At 38.9% G+C, this 20,055-nt stretch overlaps 1 protein-coding gene across 9 annotated transcripts in view; it reads left to right on the top strand.

The window, feature by feature from the left end:
* SPICE1 (spindle and centriole associated protein 1) overlaps positions 1-20,055 on the top strand; it is a 68,834-nt gene that overhangs the window by 11,064 nt on the left and 37,715 nt on the right. For 6 of the 9 annotated variants that reach the window (XM_089331656.1, XM_089331654.1, XM_002716697.6 and 3 more), the window contains exons 3-7: positions 2,016-2,063; positions 8,481-8,624; positions 15,393-15,489; positions 16,282-16,388; positions 18,623-18,732. In XM_089331656.1, coding sequence (XP_089187782.1) covers positions 2,016-2,063; positions 8,481-8,624; positions 15,393-15,489; positions 16,282-16,388; positions 18,623-18,732 — 506 coding nt within the window. The remainder of the gene's footprint in view (positions 1-2,015; positions 2,064-8,480; positions 8,625-15,392; positions 15,490-16,281; positions 16,389-18,622; positions 18,733-20,055) is intronic. The other 3 variants (XM_008266934.5, XM_089331657.1, XM_089331658.1) reach the window with 2 other exon arrangements.

The following is a 20,055-nucleotide window of genomic DNA, read 5'->3' as shown; positions in this document are numbered from 1 at the left end:
AGGTAAAGAAACTGATTAAGAGGGGAAAATAAGTATGTCCTCTTCAGAGAGGTTTCTTTGAATTCAGTATTTATTCCAGTATGCTTCTGTTGCACAAAACTTAATTGATACCCATCATTTGAAATTGCATTAAAAACCTTTGTCATTTACTTTTTATTATTGCTAGCATTGAAAAAATCTTTGTTTTTTAAAAATATTTATTCTGAGTCTGCTGTGTATCCTGCTTCCCACGTTGGATCATTCTCTCTCTCTCTCTTTTTTTTTATCCTATCTGTTAGTATTAGCAGACACTAGTCTTGTTTATGTGATCCCTTTGACTCTTAGACCTATCAGTATGATCAGTTGTAAACTGAAATTGATCACTTTGACTAGTGAGATGGCACTGGTACATGCCACCTTGATGGGATTGAATTGGAATCCCCTGGCACATTTCTAACTCTACCATTTTGGGCAAGTCACCTTGAGCATGTGCCAAATTGTACATCTCCTCCCTCTCTTATTCCCACTCTTATATTTAACAGAGATCACTTTTCAGTTAAATTATAACACCTAAGAATAATTGTGTGTTAATTACAGAGTTCAACCAATAGTATTAAGTAGCAGAAAAAAAAAATACTAAAAGGGATAAAGTATTAAGTTGTTCATCAACAGTCAGGACAAGGGCTGATCAAGTCACTGTTTCTCATGGTGTTTGTTTTTATGCCAATTGCAGCACAATTCACGGTGCTCTGATAGGGGCTCTTTTCAAATTGATGTCTTATCTTTCTTAGTTCACCCATGTTATAACACATTAGCACATTAGTACGAGTTTATTTTGTTGCAAAAATATTTTGAATTCCATGCATAAGCTTTTTCATAATACTCATTTTCCATGAACCTTTTGAAGACCCTTTGTGTTTGTGGGGCAGTGGCTTATCCCTTTTTGTGATCTCCTGCGTGAGCACATGGTGAGAGAGAGGCATTTAATTTCATTCTTCTGCATCTGGATATCTGAGTTTCCTAACACCACTTATTAAAGACTGGCCTTTTTTTCCAATGCATGTTCTGAGACCTTTGTAAAAGACCAGTTATCTGTAGGTGTTTGGGTTTACTTCTAGGGTATCTATTCTGTTCTATTGGTCTATAGATCTGTTGGTATGCCAATACCGTACTATTTCAGTTACTGTAGATGTGAAATATATTTTAAAGTCAGGTAGTGTGATGTCTCCTATTTTGTTCTTTGGGCTGTTTGGGGGTCTTTTTATGGTTCCATCCAAGTTTTAGTAATGCATTTTTCTAGTTCAGTGAAAAATGATATTGGGATTTTAATAGGATTTGCATTGAATCTGTAAATCACTTTGGATAATATGCGCATTTAAAAATACTGATTCCTCCAATTCACAAGCATTGGATGCCTTTCCCTTTCTTCAACTTACCTTGATTTCTTTCATTAGTGATTTGTAATTTTCATTGTAAATTCTTTCACAACTTTGGTTAGATTTATTCTCAGATAGTGTGTTTGTGTGTATGTGGTTTGTAGCTATTGGAAATGGTATTGTGTTAACTTTCTTTATTTTGGTTTCACTTGATTCATTATTGCTTTATAACAAGACTACTGATTTATGTACATTGACTTTATATGTTACAACCTGGTATGGTATGGTATGGTATGGCGATCACACTTTCTGTTAGGAATCTTGAGATTGGGCTTATGGAACCCAGGATTCCAGAGTATAGGTTGAAACCTATAACTTTCACTAAACTGATTTAATTTGAATATATACCACCTTCTTTCATTCATTGCTTAATGCTTGTTGAATTGAATGCTCATTTTATGTAAGACTCCTAAAATTAGTCTGTTGTGTTCTATAAAACCTAAAAATAATCTGTGTTAATATTTATAGTAAGAATACTGGTTCCTGGAAAGACAGAATTTTGACCTTAGGATTTTGAATCCATTTGCAGTCATGACAACCCAGTAAATATTCATATTTTACAAGAAACTTTTTTTTAAGGCCTTTTTTTTTCTTTTGCAGAATACTGTGAATGATCTAACAGTTCATCGGGCAACTCCTGAAGATCTGGTAAGTTAAATATCAAAAATAAACTCATTTATTCACTGTTTTATTTGATATTTGGTTTCTAGGCTTCAGAATAGAAACCATAGTCACTTCCTTGGAAGGTGGTTACTTATGATTAGTCTTGCCTGTGTCTGTTTAAAATCAAAACGCTCATCTTTTGGACTTAGGTATATCAATTAGTATATATTAGAATTCCATTAAATAGAGGCCGGCGCTGCGGCTCAATAGGCTAATCCTCCACCTAGCGGCGCCGGCACACCGGGTTCTAGTCCCGGTCGGGGCGCCGGATTCTGTCCCGGTTGCCCCTCTTCCAGGCCAGCTCTCTGCTGTGGCCAGGGAGTGCAGTGGAGGATGGCCCAAGTGCTTGGGCCCTGCTCCCAGGGGAGACCAGGAGAAGCACCTGGCTCCTGCCTTCGGATCAGCACGGTGCACCAGCCGCAGCGCGCCAGCCGTGGTGGCCATTGGAGGGTGAACCAACGGCAAAAGGAAGACCTTTCTCTCTGTCTCTCTCTCTCTCACTATCCACTCTGCCTGTCAAAAAAAAAAAAAAAAAAAGAATTCCATTAAAATTAAATAGGTTCTGTTTACAGTTCAAATCTGTCCAGTTGAATATTTCCCTGTAGATATCTATTGGTCCTTACCTATCTATAGATATCAACATTATTAGTTATTACTTCCACATATAAACTTATCATTCTAGTCCAGGGGTAGGGAACCTTTTATTCTGCCAAGGGCCCTTTGGATATTTATAACATTTGCAGTCCATACAAAATTACCAATTTAAAAAGTTAGCCTGCTGTAGATTTATTGAATTTAGAGTCCTGCCTGCAGTTGCAGTGTTACCAGAGAATGGCAGGGTCCTTGTCTTCGTGCAAGAAAGAATTCAGGCGTGAGACAGAGAGTAGTGGAAGGTAAAATAGCAAGGTTTATTAGGGCACGGACATCCATAGGAATGGATGGGCACCTCTCCAGACAGAACCTGAGAGAGATTGCCCAGTTGCTCAGACAGGGGGAGAGCGCGGGTTACATGGTTGAGTGGAGAGAGTACACCTGGGCGGCTCAGCATAGAGGCAGAGGACTGAGTGTGCAGTCTGGTCGAGGCCGGGGAGTTTTTAAGGGGATGGGTCTTGTCTTCCCACATCTTCTCCTCCTGAAACAAAAGACTTTTTGGATGTAAGTACGAAAAATTCCTCTCTGAGTTTTCCCCCTGAAGTTATCAGACGGGGAAGCCTGGCTGGCCTGCCCTGGTTAGAGGAAGGATGGGCAGGACCCCCTGGAGGATCAGGATCCAGAGCAGGATATTTGAAATGCGATATTGGGCTGCACCTGAAAGATTATCAGGCAGAAGGGGCGGGGACCCCCACCTGGCAGGTTATTGGGTAGAAGGGACAGGGCAGGATGTAAATACTTCGGCTGCCCCTGGAAGGTTATCGGGATGACTTTGAGATGCATATGCTGGACTTAGATGTCAACTCTTTAGGCCTTTGTCACACACACACATAAGCTAATATCTGACTTCCTACCTAACAGCAGGGCCAGGCCAAATGATTTCATGGGCCTTGTATGACCCAGGGACTTGATGTTCCCCACCCCGGTCTAGTCAGTGTTGTAATTTATCTCTTGACATGCAATGAGTATTTCTATTTTTGGACCCTAACTTATATTACTTTGCTTATTTGTAACAGCTTCCCTGCCTTCCCTTTCTACCTGTCAAAATTTTACTTTGCTTCTTTGTCCTGGTTTGAGTCCTTTTTTTTTTTTCCTTTTAATATTTTTGCTGTAGAGGTTGTGTGTTTTTTTTGTTGTTGTTGCTTTGTTTTGGTTTGCTTGTGTTTTGAGAGGCAGAGAGAAAGAGAATGTATTCCTGTCTGCTGGTTTATTCCCCAGATGTCTGCTATGGCCCTTGACTGGCTCTGAATCTGGGAACTATTACCTCAATCCAGGTTTCTCACATGGGTGGCAGAAATGTAATAGCTTGAGCCATCACCATCACCTCCCAGAGTCTGCATTAGCAGGAAGTTGAGATGGAGAACAGAACGAGGTATTGAACCATGTCACATCCCACATGGGATGCAGGCATATTAACCTGTGCCTTAATCACTGGGCCAGAGCCTGCCCCTCTACTGTGTTTTAAAAAAAAACAGCTTTATTGATACATAATTCACATACCATAGAATTTACTCTTTTAAAAGTATTCAATTTAGTGGTTTTTGGTATATTTACAGACTTGTACAACCACTGTAACTAGTTTTAGAATGTTTTCATCACACCAAAAAGAAATCCTATACTCGTTAATAGTCACTCCCTATGCCCACCTTCCCTCAGTTTGTAGCAGTGACTAATCTACATTATGTCTTCATGGATTTGCCTATCTTGTACTTTTTTTTTCTTTTTTTTTTTTTTTAGATTTAATTTATTTACTTGAAAGAGTTACAGAGAGGCAGAGGCAGAGAGAGAAAAAAAGAGAGAGAGAAATCTTCCATCTGTTGGTTTACTCCCCAAATGGCTGCAATGGCTGGAGTGGAATTGAACTGAAGCCAGGAGCCAGGAGCTTCTTCTGGGTCTCCCACATGGGTGCAGAGGTCCAAGGATTTACGCCGTCTTCCACTGCTTTCCCAGGCCATAGCAGAGAGCTGGCTCTGAAGTGGAGCAGTCAGGACTCGGACCGGTGCCCATATGGGATGCTGGCACTGAAGATAGTGGCTTTATCCACTACGCCATAGCGCCAGCCCTATCTTGTACTTTTCTTATAAATGGAATACACTGGCCTTTGTCTTCTAGCTTCTTTCTAATGTTTTCAAGGCGCATTGTTACAGTATGTATTAGTACTTTATTTCTTAGTATTGCTAAATATCCCATTGTATGAGATACCATATTTATCCATTCATCCACTGGTATACATTTGGGTTTCTGCTTTTTAACTGTTATGAATAATGCTATTGTAGACATTCATGTATAATTTTTTTCTGAACATATGGTGTCAATTCTTTTGTGTATATCTGTAGGAGTAGAATTGCTGGGTCATATGATACTTCCATAATTAACTTTCTGAACATCTGCCAAACTGTTTGCCAAATTGGCCGCTCCATTTCCATTCCACCAGCATATGTGAAGCTTCCAATTTCTCCACATTGTTGTTCAATCTTTTCTGTTGTAGTTCTCCTTGTGAGAGTATGAAGTGCTAATTTGCTGTTTTGATTTGCATTCCCTTAATCAGAAATGATGTTGAACATCTTCATCATGTGCTTATTGGCCATTTGTGGTCTCTTCTTTGGGAGAAATGTTTATTCCAATTCTTTAGTAATTTTTAAATTGGATTATTTATGTTACCATATTTTTTGAATTATAATTTTTTGAATTATAAAGTCTATATGGATACACATTGCTTATCAGATATGTGATTTATAAACATTTTCTTCTATTCCTTAAGTTGTCTTTTCACTTTCTTGATGGTGTATTTTAATCATCAGAGTTTTAAATTTTGATGAAGTCCGACTTATCTTTCCTTTTGTCACTCGTATTTTTAGGAGTCATATTTGAGAAATCATTACTTAGTCCAAAGTCCACAAAGATTTACTGTTATCTTTTGTTCCAAGAATTTTTTAGTTTTAACTCATATTTAGGTCTATAAATAATTTTACATTAATTTTTGTATGGTGTAAGGTAGAGGTCCAACTTCATTATTCTGCAAATGGATATCCAGTTGTCCAAATGACATTTGTGAAAAAGACTGTTCATTCCTGCATTGAATTATCTTTGTGCTATTGGTGAAAAAAATTCATATCCATAAATATAAGGGTTTATTCTGCTCTATCAGTCCTATCCCATTGATCAATATGTCTGTTTATATTAGTACCACACTGTCTTGAATACTGTAGCTTTGTAGTAGATTTGAAGTCCTATTTTTTGAAACTTTTTTTTTAAAGATTTATTTATTTATTTGAAAGTCAGAGTTATACAGAGAGAGGAGAGGCAGAGAGAGTGAGAGGTCTTTCATCCACTAGTTCGTTCCTCAGTGGGTCGCAATGGCCGGAGCTGCGCCTATCTGAAGCCAGGAGCCAGGGGCTTCCTCCAGGTCTTCTAATGCTTTCCCAGACTATAGCAGAGAGCTGGATCAGAAGTGGAGCAGCCCATTTGGGATGCCAGCACTGCAGGAGGGGGCTTAACCCGCTATACCACAGCTCCTCAGGCCTATGTTTTTTGAAACTTACCAACAGTTATTTTTCCTCTGAACTGTTGTATTTAATACCTAGATAAGACATTGACTAAATGCCATTTAATACATCATTTGTCTTTATATAGGTATGCCCAGGCTCCCTTGTCAGATTGCTAATGCTTTCTTATATATTGTAGTGGAGCTAGGAGTCTTAACACAGTAGGTGCTCTTTAAATATTCATTGAGGGGGCCAGCAGGTAAAGCCGCCCTCTGCAGTGCCAGTATCCCATATGGACACCGGTTCAAGTCCTGGTTGCTCCACTTCTGATCCAGCTCTCTGCTATGGCTTGGGAAAGCAGTGGAGGATGGGAGCATGGGAGCATGGGAGACCCAGAAGAGGCTCCTGGCTCTTGGCTTGGGATCGACCTGGCTTAGGATCGGCGTTGTGCTGTCCATTGTGGCCAATTAGAGAATGAACCAGTGGATGGAAGACCCCTTTCTCTCTGCTTCTCTTTCTGTTTCTGTATAACTCTTTCAAATAAATAAAGCTTTTTAAAAAATATTCATTGAAGACAGAAATGATGCCCAACTGACTTAACTATTTTGTGAAAGTTTCAAGTTCAAATGAAAGTAGAGACAAAAATATAAAGAACTGTGTAGTGTTCTCCAGATATAATAGTTTTTAAAATTTTGCCCTTGCTGTTTGATTTATTGTACCCCTTTCTTCCTTCACTGAAGCTTTTTTTTTTTTTTTTTTTAAGATTTATTTGAGTGGCACAGTTAGAGAGAGGGAGAGACAGAGAGAAAGGCCTTCCACCTGCTGGTTCACTCCCCAAATGGCCGCAAAGCCAATCTGAAGCCAGGAGCCAGAAGTTTATTCTGGCTTGGGCCATTTTCCACTGCTTTCCCAGGTTATCAGCAGGGAGCTGGATCGAAAGTGGAGCAGCAGGGACTTGATCTGGCACCCATGTGGGATGCTGGTGCTGCAGGCAGAGGCTTCACCTACTATGCCACAGCACCAGCCTCTCAAATGAAGCATTTTAGAGCAAACCTCAGAGAACACATTATTTTGTGCCAACTATAGACTCTTCTTTTTAAAAAAACAAAACCACCGTTGTATTAATAGGTGTAAACAATAATTGCTTGGTAATAGTCTGTATTTATATTTTTCCAATTGTAAAAAAAAGTCATCTTCATTTGTTTTCTTTGAATCAGAATCTTTATATATAATTTATTTATTAGTCTTTAGGGACTTATTTATATGGTGAGAACTGTGTTTTTAATCAGTTGATATATGGACTTTATTCCTATTCCTACTTCTGAACCCTGTGGTACTTAGAAAGCCAGATATCTGCTTTCATTTCTTAACCCCCTCAGTGAACGCCTCCCCTCTGATTGATGAGATCTGTGGCTTTTCTCTTTTGTCTTAAAGTCTCACCTCCTCTGGATATCTGCTTCTTCAGTGACCCGCTTCCGTATGAAACCATTGCCAGGCAATAAGAACATGACATTATGAGTTCTTGGTGGTGATGTCATCATCATGAAATGGGGTTATCTTTGCAAAAGATGACATAGTAGAATGCTGTTCTTGACCCAGTTTTTCTTTTTCTTTAAGATTTATTTATTTGAAAGTCAGAGTTACAGAGGGAGAGAGAAACAGAGAGAGAGAGAGAGAGAGAGAAGAGAGAGAGAGAGAGAGAGATAACTTCCATCCACTGGTTGACTTGCCAGATGGCCACTACAGCCAGGGCTGGGCCAGACTGAAGCCAGGATCCAGGAGCAGCTTCTGGGTTTCCCATGTTTGTGGCAGGGATCCTAGCACTTGGGCCATCTTCCATTGCTTTTCTCAGGCCATTACCAGGGAGCTGGATCAGAAGTGGACAGTTGGGATTTGAACCAGTGCTCAAATTTATGCCAATATCTCAGGTGGCAGCACTGTCCACTGTGCCACAATGCCAGCCCCAAACCATTTTAATTTAATTACCCATTAAATGAATTCCAACCTTTGCTTTGAAAAATACTCATGGATTTGGAAGGAAGCAGAAATTAATATTTTCACTGTTCCTTTTAGCTATGTCTACTAGTTCTAGATACTTTTAAGTCATTTTTGAAAAGTTAGAGGACTATGAACATTTTGGCTGTGGGTAAATATAAATATAAATATATAAAAAAACTAAAAAAAGAACTCGACTAGGGGAGCCCACTATCAAAATAGGCAGTTCTTTGTTCCTGAAACGTTCCTTTATATTTTTTTTTCTACATAGGAACGTCGTCATGAAATACACAAATCAAAGAATAGAGCATTAGTACACTGGGAACTCCAAGAAAAAGCTCTGAAGAGAAAATGGAGGAAGCAGAAAACAGAAAGCGCGAATCTTGAGAAAAGAAAATTATCTATCATGAAGGAGGTAATGACAAACTACATTATCTTTGGAGATAGAGAAGAAGATAAATAAGGTTCTCAGTTTTTCCCTCAATTTGATTCCTTTGGAGAGATGTTAGTAATTATTGCATCCTTATATGATGATCTACATGTGGACTTCAAAAAAACAGCAGAGTGACAGAGTCTAGTTTCATGGTTTGGATTTCTGCTCCACAACTTCCACACTTGATCTTAGCCAAAAGGCTGAGAAGCAGTGCTCCACAACTTCCTAGCTATGTGATCTTAAACACATTTAACATCTCGTCCTGAATTTTTTCATCTTTATAATGGGAAAACACTGTTGGCCTAGTTGTATTACTATGAGATTTTAATGCTATAATACTTAGGTAATGTAATGATATGTAAAGTTATTAGCACAGTCATCGGCACATAGTTAGCACTGTGTGTGTGCTAATAATTATAGCAGTTTTATATATATAAATGTTTATATTTATATATAATATATATAATTTTAAAATAAATTTTATATATAAATTTTATAAATTATATATAATTTTATAAATTTTATATAAATTTATAAATATTTATATATATAACTGTTATAGTTATTTTTCTATTTTAAGATTTTAGGGCCGGCACCGCGGCTCACTAGACTAATCCTCTGCCTTAAGGCGCCAGCACACCGGGTTCTAGTCCCGGTCGGGGCGCCGGCTTCTGTCCCCGGTTGCCCCTCTTCCAGGCCAGCTCTCTGCTGTGGCCAGGGAGTGCAGTGGAGGATGGCCCAAGTGCTTGGGCCCTGCTCCCCATGGAGACCAGGAGAAGTACCTGGCTCCTGCCATCGGATCAGCACGGTGCGCCGGCCGCAGTGCGCCGGCCGCAGTGCGCCGGCCGCGGCGGCCATTGGAGGGTGAACCAACGGCAAAAAGGAAGACCTTTCTCTCTGTCTCTCTCTCTCACTGTCCACTCTGCCTGTCAAAAAAAAAAAAAAAAAAAAGATTTTATCTATTTGAGAGGTAGAGTTGCTGACAGAGAGAGGGAGGGACAGAGAGAAAGGTTTTTCATCTGCTGGTTCACTCCTGAAAGGGCTGCAATAGCTGAGCTGAGCCTATCCAAAGCTAGGAGCCAGAAGCTTCGTCCCAGTCTCCCATGCCGGTACAGGGGCCCAAGAACTTGGGCCATCTTTCACTGCTTTCCCAGGCCATAAGCAGAGAGCTGAATCAAAAGAGGAGCAGCTGGGACACGAACTGGCACCCATATGGGATGCTGGTGTTGCACGTAGAGGCTTAGCATACTACGCCATAACACCGGCCCAATTATTTTTCTTAATACAAAAATGGTACTGTTAAATTACTTTGCAAAAAATCAAAAATAATTTGTGCCTTCCAATTAAATAGTAAGCTACTTGTCTTTGGCTTAGCCTTTTGCCAGATATAAGGTGTCTGGACAAGTAATCAGGTGTGTAGAAATAAACAGTGTGGGAAATAAGAGGAAACTGCATCAAAATAACCTTTTTTTTTATTTGAGCTAAAATTATTATAAAGAATTGTGCTTTGTCTGCATTGTTGTTTCTTGTTCAGGTTGATGCCTACAGCCATTTCACTGGGTGACCTTTCATGGCAGCTTTAAATCATACCCTGTCTTTGGAGAAATTCATTAGACTGTAGTAAAATAAGAAAGCCTCAATCTTATGTCATCATGAAGAATTGTATCTCTCAAATAAATGTTTATATAAGCTTGAGGAAAGAATAGTAGATTGAGAGAGCTTGCTTCTTTACAGATGAGTACCTTTTGATGATCTTGGACAAATCACCTACATTGAAGTGTTCAAAAGGCATAAAAACACAGTTTTCTGTGTAATTTTAATGCATTGCAGAGGGTGAAGACCTCTGCTCTTAGTGAGATTCCGGTGTTTCCCGTTAGCACTACATCAGAGAAATTATTCTATGCAGTACTTACAAATCTGCCCTTAAAAAAATAGAGAGAGAAACAGAAACAGACAGATGTTCTATCCACTTCTTACTTCCTAAATGCTTGTAACAGCTCAGGGCTGGGCCAGGCTGAAGTCAGGGGCCCAGTGTTCCATCCAAGTCTTATCACGTGGAAACAGGGATCCAAGTACTTGAGCCATCATTTGCCGCCTCCCTGGGAGCACACTACCAGGAAGCTAGGATCAGAAGTGAAACTGGAACTTAAATCCAGGCACTCTGATATGGAATGCAGACATCCCAAGAAGCATCTTAATTGATGCCCTAAACATACATCCTGTGTTCTTTCATTTTCCCTCCCTCCCTCCCTCCCTTCCTTCTTTTTTTTCCTCTCTCTTTTTAGATTTATTTATTTATTTTGAAAGTCAGAGTTAGAGAGAGAGAGAACAAGAGCTCTTCCATCTGCTGGTTCACTCCCCAGATGATCACATCAGCCACTGCTGGGCATGGCCTATGCCAGGAGCTTCATCTGAGTCTCCAATGTGGATGGTGGGGTACAAACACTTGGGCCATTTTCTGCTGCTTTTTCCAGGTCATTAGCAGAGAGCTGGACTGGAATTGGGGCAGCTGGGATGTGAACTAGGTCCCATATGAGATGCCTACATTGTAGGCGGTAGCTTTACCTGCTATGCCACAATGCTGCCTATGCCACAGTGCTGGCCATATTCTTTCTATATAGATGTACTCCAATTTTTTATCTAGTGCTTTAATGGTGGATACTAAGGTTGTCTATTAGAGTATGGTTTAAGCTTCTGGGGAAAGAAAAAAACCTCAAAATACAGTAATTTAAGCAAGATAGAAATGTATTTCTCTCATGAAACAATTCGGGGGTAAAGTGTTCGCTCATGGGATGCTCGGCAGTCCTTCATTACATGGTGTCTATCTGTGAGTAGAGTGAAAGTTTTCACTTCTTTCAGTTGTATGCCAGCTAGCAGAAGACAGTGCATGCTTCCATTATCTACCGTCTGGAAGTTTGGGCATGTTTCTTGTTGACCAGAAAGCTGTCACATTACTGTTTCCACCTGCAGACATGACTAGGAAACCTCACCATGTACTTGTCTGAAGCTTGAGAGTTCTGCTGTTACAGGAAAATGAGAGAAAAGAATACTGTTGGATAAGTAGTAGTGTCTGCCACCCAGATTGTTTTTTAACTTGTCACTATAAGAGATGTAATCAATATCCTTGAATATGTTTTTGGGTACATGTGTATTTGTAGAATACATTTTAAGGCAATTATAAAAAATTTTAACTTTATTTACTTGACAGGCAGAGAGAAGGCTGGGCAGGGGGAGCAAAAATGAGAGAGAGAGATAGATACAGAAAGCTCACACAACTGTTGGATCACTCCCCAAACATCTACAGTGTCTGGGGCTGGGCTGGGGCTGAAGCCAGCAGCCAGAAACTCATTCTAGGACTGCCATGTGAGTGATAGGAACCCAGTTACTTGAACCATCATCATTGCCACCCGGGGTCTGCATTAGCAGGAAGCTGGAGTCAAAAGTTGGAGCCAGGAATAGAACCCAAGTATTCTGGTATGGAATATGGCATCTTAACAGCCAGGCTAAATGCCTACTCCATAGGATAAATTCTCAAAAGAATTGATGAGTCAAAAGATATGTGTTGCCTTTATTTCAGGGTTGAATTTATAATGTTTCTGTTTCAGGGATGGGATGAGACCAAGGGAAGAAGGCTTAATCACATATTAAAGCTACTAGGACTCGTTCCCCTGGAGCTGGGTTCCTAGATTTTTGTAAATTAAGAGAAAAGACCTTTGGCCAACATAATCTTTCATTTACTTTGCTGTATAATACACTCTTGCCATAAGAATCAAGCAAGAGAAGGTCTAAATCTAGAGATAGAGGCTTTCCTGAAGACTCTAAATTCCCAAAGTGTGATAATTCCAAAGTTTTTAATTTCCTAGTTCTGTATGACTTCTGTTACAGAACAAAAGGATTAAGATGAGGAATTTCTGAAACCATTTTTGCAGGGACCTTAGTGATTCTTTGAAAATTTAAGATATGTGAGAATGACTATATTACTAAAGTTGTACTTATAAAATTTGTATTCCTTCAAAAATAAATTTAAAAATTCAAACAAACAAAAAAAAGAAAATCTAAGATGTACATCACCACTTATAATAAGTTTGTGCTCTACAAACTAGGGGAAGTAACATACACAGTTGGGCACGTAGAGATCACTGTCCCTATCAAGAGGATGGATTTTTTGAGAGGAGTGATTTAGATTTAGAAAGGGCAGTCAATATCCTGGGGCTGGTGCTGTGGTGTAGTGGGTAAAGCTGCCACCTGCAGGGCTGGCATCCCATTCGGGTGCCGGTTCCAGCCCTGGCTGTTCCACTTCTGATCCAGCTCTCTGCTGTGGCCTGGGAAAGCAGTGAAAGATGGCCCAAGTCCTTGGGCCCCTGCACCCACGTGGGAGACCAGGAGGAGGTGCCTGGCTCCTAGCTTTGGATTGGCATGGTTCCTGCCATTGTGGCCTTCTGGGGAGTGAACTAGCTGGTGGAAGACCTTTTTCTCTGCCTCTCTGTAACTCTGTCTTTCAAATAAATAAAATAAATCTTTAAAAAAAAAAAAGGGGGCAATATCCTGATGTTTGGGAACTGAAACCATCTGCCCCTGAAGAGGTCAGGCAGTGACCAGCAGAAGGTGGCGAGGCAATGGCTTACCTTGAGATTTTTTTTTGTAATTAATATCAAATCTCGGTATGATTAGTAAGACGATTCTTTCACAATCGGCTTCTGTCAGATCCATCTCTTGCTTTTTTTCTAAGAGTTACTGATTTGAAAGGCAGAGTGACTGAGAGAGGGGAGAGATGGAGGGAGAGGAAGGGAGGGAGGGAGAGAGAGTAAGAGTGAAAGTGAGAGAGAGAGAGTGTGTGTGTGTGTGAGAGAGAGAGAGAGAGAATTTTCCGTCTGCTGGTTCGCTCCTCAAATGGCAGCAACAGCCAGATCTGGGCCATGCAAAACCCAGGAGCCAGGAACTCCATCAGGGTCTGCCACACAGGTGGAAGGGACCCAAGCACTGGGCCATCTTCTGCTGCCTTCCCAGGTGCACTAGCATAGAGCTGGATGGGAGGCAGAGTAGCAGAGTCTTGAATTGCACTCCACAGTGGGGATGCTGGCATTGCAAGCAGCAACTTAACCCATTGCATGACAACACTGGTCCCTCTAAAAAAAAAGTAAATTATTAAAATTACTATTAGGAGATAAGTTTTGTGTACTTTTTCTAATATAGTAGTAGATTATTTTGATCCATTCACATTTTCCCCTACGCTGTTGATTTCTTTTACTTGCATGATAGCTAAATAGGGTAGAAATTTGGTTCATGGGATTATAAGTTAAGTTATAAAAATATTCTTAAGCATCTCTAGAGTGCTTCACAGGTTTTCAGTGTGTCCATATCCTTATAGTGTGTTTTTGGGATTGAAGAGGTGGTCGTATCTCCATTTAACCAAGGGAAACAAAGTTTGTTAGAGATTGGATTTTGTCTTCTATCCCTTGACTTAGCCTAGAACCCCAGTCTTCTAGATCTAAACATACCATTGTTATATCATTCCCAAATTTCACTCTTTGTAGAAGGAGCAAATCAGGATTTCAGTCTTACCAACTGAGCCAGCCAAACTGCTTAGTGATATCAGGGAGAGAAGTGGGTTAAGTAGGAATGGCACTCTTGTTATTTTTCTTGCTGTGTCCTAAAATAATAACTGAAGTCATATGAGACACATGTTTCCATGGTATAGAGAAATTCTACTAAGAATATTTTTTGCCAGATGTTTTATTGATTTGAGTCAGTGTTGGAAACTGGGCAGTTTCCAATTTTGAGACTCCATTCAGCCAAATAATGCCATCTGGTGGTGGTAGATACTTAACTTGCTTATGCTAACCTGTAGGCTTTCTTGTTGTTATGAAAGTTCGTAAATTGAATGTGCACAATCAGAGGTACTACTGAGATGATTTTTTTTTTTTTAGTTTTCCAGTTTTCTGGGGTTAAAAAAACTATAATATAGAAACATCACTTTTTTTTGTTCAATCATAAAGCTCATTCATATCTTAGATTAATAATCTTTTTTAAGTTGTAGTTCATAATCTATGAATGGATTATGAAATTACTCTAGTGATTGAAAGACCCCTGAGTTTATGGCTGTAAGATTCATATCTTTAATTTGTGTTTTTAACTGTAGATCATAATTTGCAAATTATACAAACATCATTTTAAAGATATAAATTAAAAAGAAAATATAATAGTGGTTCTTGTGCAATAAAGGTTAAGTAAAACATTTGTTTTACATGCATACATGCATACATACATATATATGTTTGTATTTGTGTGCATATGAGTGTACTGAGTCCCAATTTAATGCTTTGAATGGCAGCCAAGCAGGTCAGTCACTACTTATCGTAATAGCGCCCTCTACTGGTATTGAAGGATGTTCCCACTGAAGGATTTTGGGAAGGTAGCGGCCTGTGGTGTTTTTTTTTTTAAAGCTTTTATTTAATGAATGCAAATTTCATAGGTACAACTTGAGGAATACAGTGGTTCTTGCCCCCATATTCCCCTTCCAACCCCACTCCCATCTCACTCCTACTCCCTTTCCCATCCCATTCTTCATTAAGATTCATTTTTAGTTTAATTTTATATACACAAGACCAACTCTGTACTAAGTAAAGATTTCAGCTGTTTGCACTGTGGTTATTTTTGTGTTCTGTGCCTTCCTATGTTTTTTTCTTTTGTGTGTGATTTGAAAAGTAAATATTTTTTTCTGAATAATGTTTGTCATTAACATGTATCTAGATTCTTTCTGATCAATATCAGATGCAGGATGTATTGGAGAAATCTGATAATTTGATGGCTGCAGCAAAAGATCTGTTTGCTCCTCGTAGGCGCACAGGTAAAGTATTTAATTTAAATAAAAACTTATTTGGCTTAGTAGCTGTATCCCACAGCTAATTGAAAAATTCAAAGTCCTTTTTCAGATATCATATTATTTGTATTTCAGATATTTTAAGATAGATAATATACAAGAGTTGATAGGATTTTAGTAATTATAAATTGTTTGCTACCAAGAACATTAATTAAATATTACAGATTATTCAGCTGAATAAAGGTTAATTGTTATCCATAAAGTATTTTATAGTATAATGTACAGGCTCTTGTAATTTTAAAATGTGACTTAATTTCCAGTTTATTAATATTAAATGACCATATAATTAAAGTACTTGTGTTTATATATATGTATATATAATTTAAAAATTTATTTGAAACCTAAAGCAACTGAAGTCTGTCTTTAAAAAGAACTTTGACTTTTGTCAAATACACAGCGTTATTCATTTTCATGTGTATATAATCCATTGTTTATCTTAATCTCCAAAAACAGCTCATTAGTTTTTAATACAGGATTTGAATCTTGGGTCAGCCATTTATTAATGTGACCCTGAGCTTGTTGTGTAACATCTCTGCATTACTAATCCGTAAAAAACTCAGAGATTTGTGAGTAAAGTAAATGAATATATAAGAACTTTTAAAATAGTAACTGGCTTATAGTAAGCACTATATGGGTGAGTTACTATTATTATTATAATTTAAGAATTCCATATGATGATGAAAACCTGTGACAGTATACAGCTCGTAAAGTAAATTGAAAGCAAAAACAAAATCATAATTATTTATCTTCCTTGTGCAGGGTTTCCTAACATAACATTGGCTCCTGATTCCTCTCAGGGTCCAATTGTAGTAAATCAAGACCCTATCACCCAGTCCATCCTTGATGAATCTGTCATAGAGCCTCAGGTATTGTGTTGTACTCATAGCTGTAATTCTCACACTGAAATAAAGTTTAGGTTGTTGTTGTAAACATTTTAAAAGCTTGATTATGAAGAAATACACCTTCTTTGAGTAATGTTTGTTCTCAGCAAGATAAGACTGGATATACCTAACATTTATTGTTACTTAGGAGATAGGAGGTGGGTATTGTTTTTACCTCTATTTATAAAATGAAGAAACTGAGGCTCTGAAAAATTGACTTGTCAAGATCACATAGTTTGCATCAGAGATGGGATTCAAAGCCAGGCCGTGTGTGTGGCTGTGCATGACTGCCGCTGTCTGTCATTATGGGAACATCAGGGAATTAGTCAGTCCACTTGGAGCCAGGTGGCTCTGTGCTCATGCTCTGCTGCTAATCATATTTTGATCCTGACTTGATTTCTTAAAATATCTGAGTTGGACAAGAGTATTTGTTGCGTTTTTGTTTTTGTTGAATGGGAATAGAATATACCTGATATGATTGCTTTACAGGGCACCTGAGATAGGTTATGCAGAGTGCCTGGTATAATACCAAAAACATAGTTCATCTTGAAATGCTAGTTCTTTTAAATCTATTAGTATGTTTAAAAGTGTAGTAGCCCAGGAAACTTGGAATTTACAATGAGTTATATGGGAATTATATTAGATTAAAAAAGTGGCACAGGCTGAGGTTAGAGACGCAGGAGCTAGGTCATGAAGGGCTAAGGAATTGGAAAATAAGAATAGAGACGCTAGAGGACTTTAAGTAGACTGCAGTCATGATGAGATTTACTGTACTAAGGGAGATAGATTGGGGAGGGACAAAACTGAAGAAAAGGCCTGGTTAGAAAACTTAGATTGGAATATTAATGAGAATTGGTGAGGGCCTGATGCAGGGCAGTATCAGTAGGGAGAGAAGTAAAGGAGAATAGGGATGGATTTGAGAGAGGTTAAAATTAGGTAGAGGTGACAGGATGAGTGGCTGATTGGCGATAGGCGAGACAGAATACTCCTACTGCTGGCTCAATCACCTGAGTAGATGGTGACACTGTTGTTTATGGTCTTAGGTACTATTTAGGAACAAGTTTTCCAGAAGAATGGAAGAAGAAGCTTAGGAAAATGTTCAGTTTTATATGTGTTAAATAGGGGTATCTTTTAGAAAGTTGAATATAAAAGTGTAGTGCTCAAGAGAGATCTGGGTGGAGATGGAGATTTAAAAATTAACATCAGTTGACTTATAATTAGAACTTTAGAATTAGAGAAAATCATTTAGAAAGTAGATTAAAGGAGAAAAAGTCTAAGGGAGGACCTTGAGTTACAGCAAATATAAGGGAAGGGTAGAAAAAGAAGAACCAATACAGGAGATTGGGAAGAAAATAAGGTACCATGAAAATTAGAGGGGGCTGGTGCTGTGGCTCACTTGGTTAATCCTCCACCTTCGGTGCTGGCATCCCATATGGGTGCTGGGTTCTAGTCCCAGTTGTTGCTCCTCTTCCATTCCAGCTCTACTGTGGCCTGGGAGGGTAGTGGAGGATGGCCCAAGTGCTTGGGCCCCTGCATCCACATGGGAGACCAGGAAGAAGCACTTGGCTTCTGACTTTGGATCGGCACAGCTCTGACCGTAGCAGCCATTTGGGGGGTGAACCAACGGAAGGAAGACCTTTCTCTCTGTCTCTCACTCTCTCACTGTGTACAACTCTACCTATTCAAAAAAAAAAAAAAATAGAGGAGGAACGCATGAAGATTTTAAAATAAAGAAATATGTAGTCATTAGGGTTTAATTCATCAGAGAAATAAGGGAAGGCAAAAACAGAAATAATCCATTTGAATTAGGAATATAGGTGTTGATACTGACCTTGTATAGAGCAATTTGAGTAGAGTGGTAGGGCAGGAGCAATGTTGCAGGGAATAGATGGTAAGTTAGAAGTAGAGAACAACTCTTTCAAGAAATTTGATGGTGAAAGAAAAGATAGATAGATTGCTCAAGGCAGGTCAGGGTAAGATGGGAAGGCTTCCTTCCATTTCAGTGTTAATGAGCTGAAGCCAGTGCAGAGAGTGGTTGAAGATGCAGGAGAAAGGACAGTTGATTGAGTAGAAGGAGGTGAAGGGGGTTGGAGTCTAGAACACACATGGAGAGATTAGTCTTAGGAGTAGGGACCTCTTTTCTATTATGACAAAAAGAAAGAAAGGATGAGTGTGTATAATCAGCTTGTGTTGTTACTTGTGTTATTACATTGATACAGGCTCTTAATGAAGTTGATGATGAAGAAGGAACTGTTATTAGCCAATCAGAAGAAAGTGAGAATGAGTTTGATAATTCTTTAAACTCTCAGTCTAACACAAATACAGAAAGGTATGTATATATGACACAAATATTTATAACTCTTGCTCTTTTTCAAGGACATTTCAAGTGTTACATCTTTTTTTATTAATAAGAAATACTTATTTTTAATTTTTACATAATTTTTTAAAGCTATAAGAACAGTATAAAAAGCTCCTAATACTCTCCACCCAGATTCACCAATCGTTGACATTTCCAACATTTGTTTTATTGTTTTCTCTTTTTCTGTGTATTTACACAGAAACACACATGCACATTTTTAAAGAACCATTTGGGAGTAAGCTATATATTTCATCTTTAAATACTTCAGAACATAATGTCAGAACAAAAATGTTTACCAAGAATAAGTTATACAGTGACAGTACAGTTATCATAATCAAGAAATTACATTGATTCAGTACCATCTTCTCATCCATAGGACTTACTTAGGTTTCTTGAGCTGTCCTAATAATATTATTTAAGGTATTTTTGTGATTGAAGAACCAGTCATGATCAGTTACTCTTAATATTCAGGTCTATTTCTGTTTTTAAAAATCCGAAAAGTAAAATAATCTAATCTTAATGTTTGTCTTTCATGTCATTTTTCTAGTTTTGAAGAAGTACAGAGCAGTTATTTTAGAGTTCCCTCTAGTTTGGCTTTTTCTGATTCATTGTTAGATTCAGGCAGTACATTTTGGGGAAAACTAACTTAGTAGTGATTGTATAAAGAGGTGATGATGTTCTGATGGGTGCTGTTAACTTTCATTGCTTGGTTAAAGTGATGTTTGCTGGGTTCCGTCAATGGATTATAATCTGTTTCCTCTTTTACTCATTGTAATGTTTTTCTGTCACATATTTGTCCAATGAGAGTTTCTTGAAGTCATTCCTGTGTCTTTTTGATGTGTCCTTCTTTTTTTTTTTTTTTTTTTTTGACAGGCAGAGTGGACAGTGAGAGAGAGAGACAGAGAGAAAGGTCTTCCTTTTGCCGTTGGTTCACCCTCCAATGGCCGCCGCGGCCGGCCCACTGCGGCAGGCACACTGCGCTGATCCGATGGCAGGAGCCAGGTGCTTTTCCTGGTCTCCCATGGGGTGCAGGGCCCAAGCACCTGGGCCATCCTCTACTGTACTCCCTGGCCACAGCAGAGGGCTGGCCTGGAAGAGGGGCGACCGGGACAGAATCCGGCACCCCGACCGGGACTAGAACCCGGTGTGCCGGCGCCACTAGGCGGAGGATTAGCCTAGTGAGCCTCGGCGCCGGCCTCCAGGATATATTTCTAAGTGATAAAAGAAATACAGTATAATATCTTTTATACAATAAAGAGAAAATAAAATAAGTGTATCTGCTTAGATTTCTAA

The sequence above is a fragment of the Oryctolagus cuniculus genome, chromosome 4, assembly GCF_051225735.1.
Source record: "Oryctolagus cuniculus isolate XC-2025 breed Fujian yellow rabbit chromosome 4, ASM5122573v1, whole genome shotgun sequence".
Taxonomy (NCBI): domain Eukaryota; kingdom Metazoa; phylum Chordata; class Mammalia; order Lagomorpha; family Leporidae; genus Oryctolagus; species Oryctolagus cuniculus.
The sequence above is the reverse complement of the archived record's forward strand: the minus strand, read 5'-3'. Positions and strand labels throughout refer to the sequence as shown.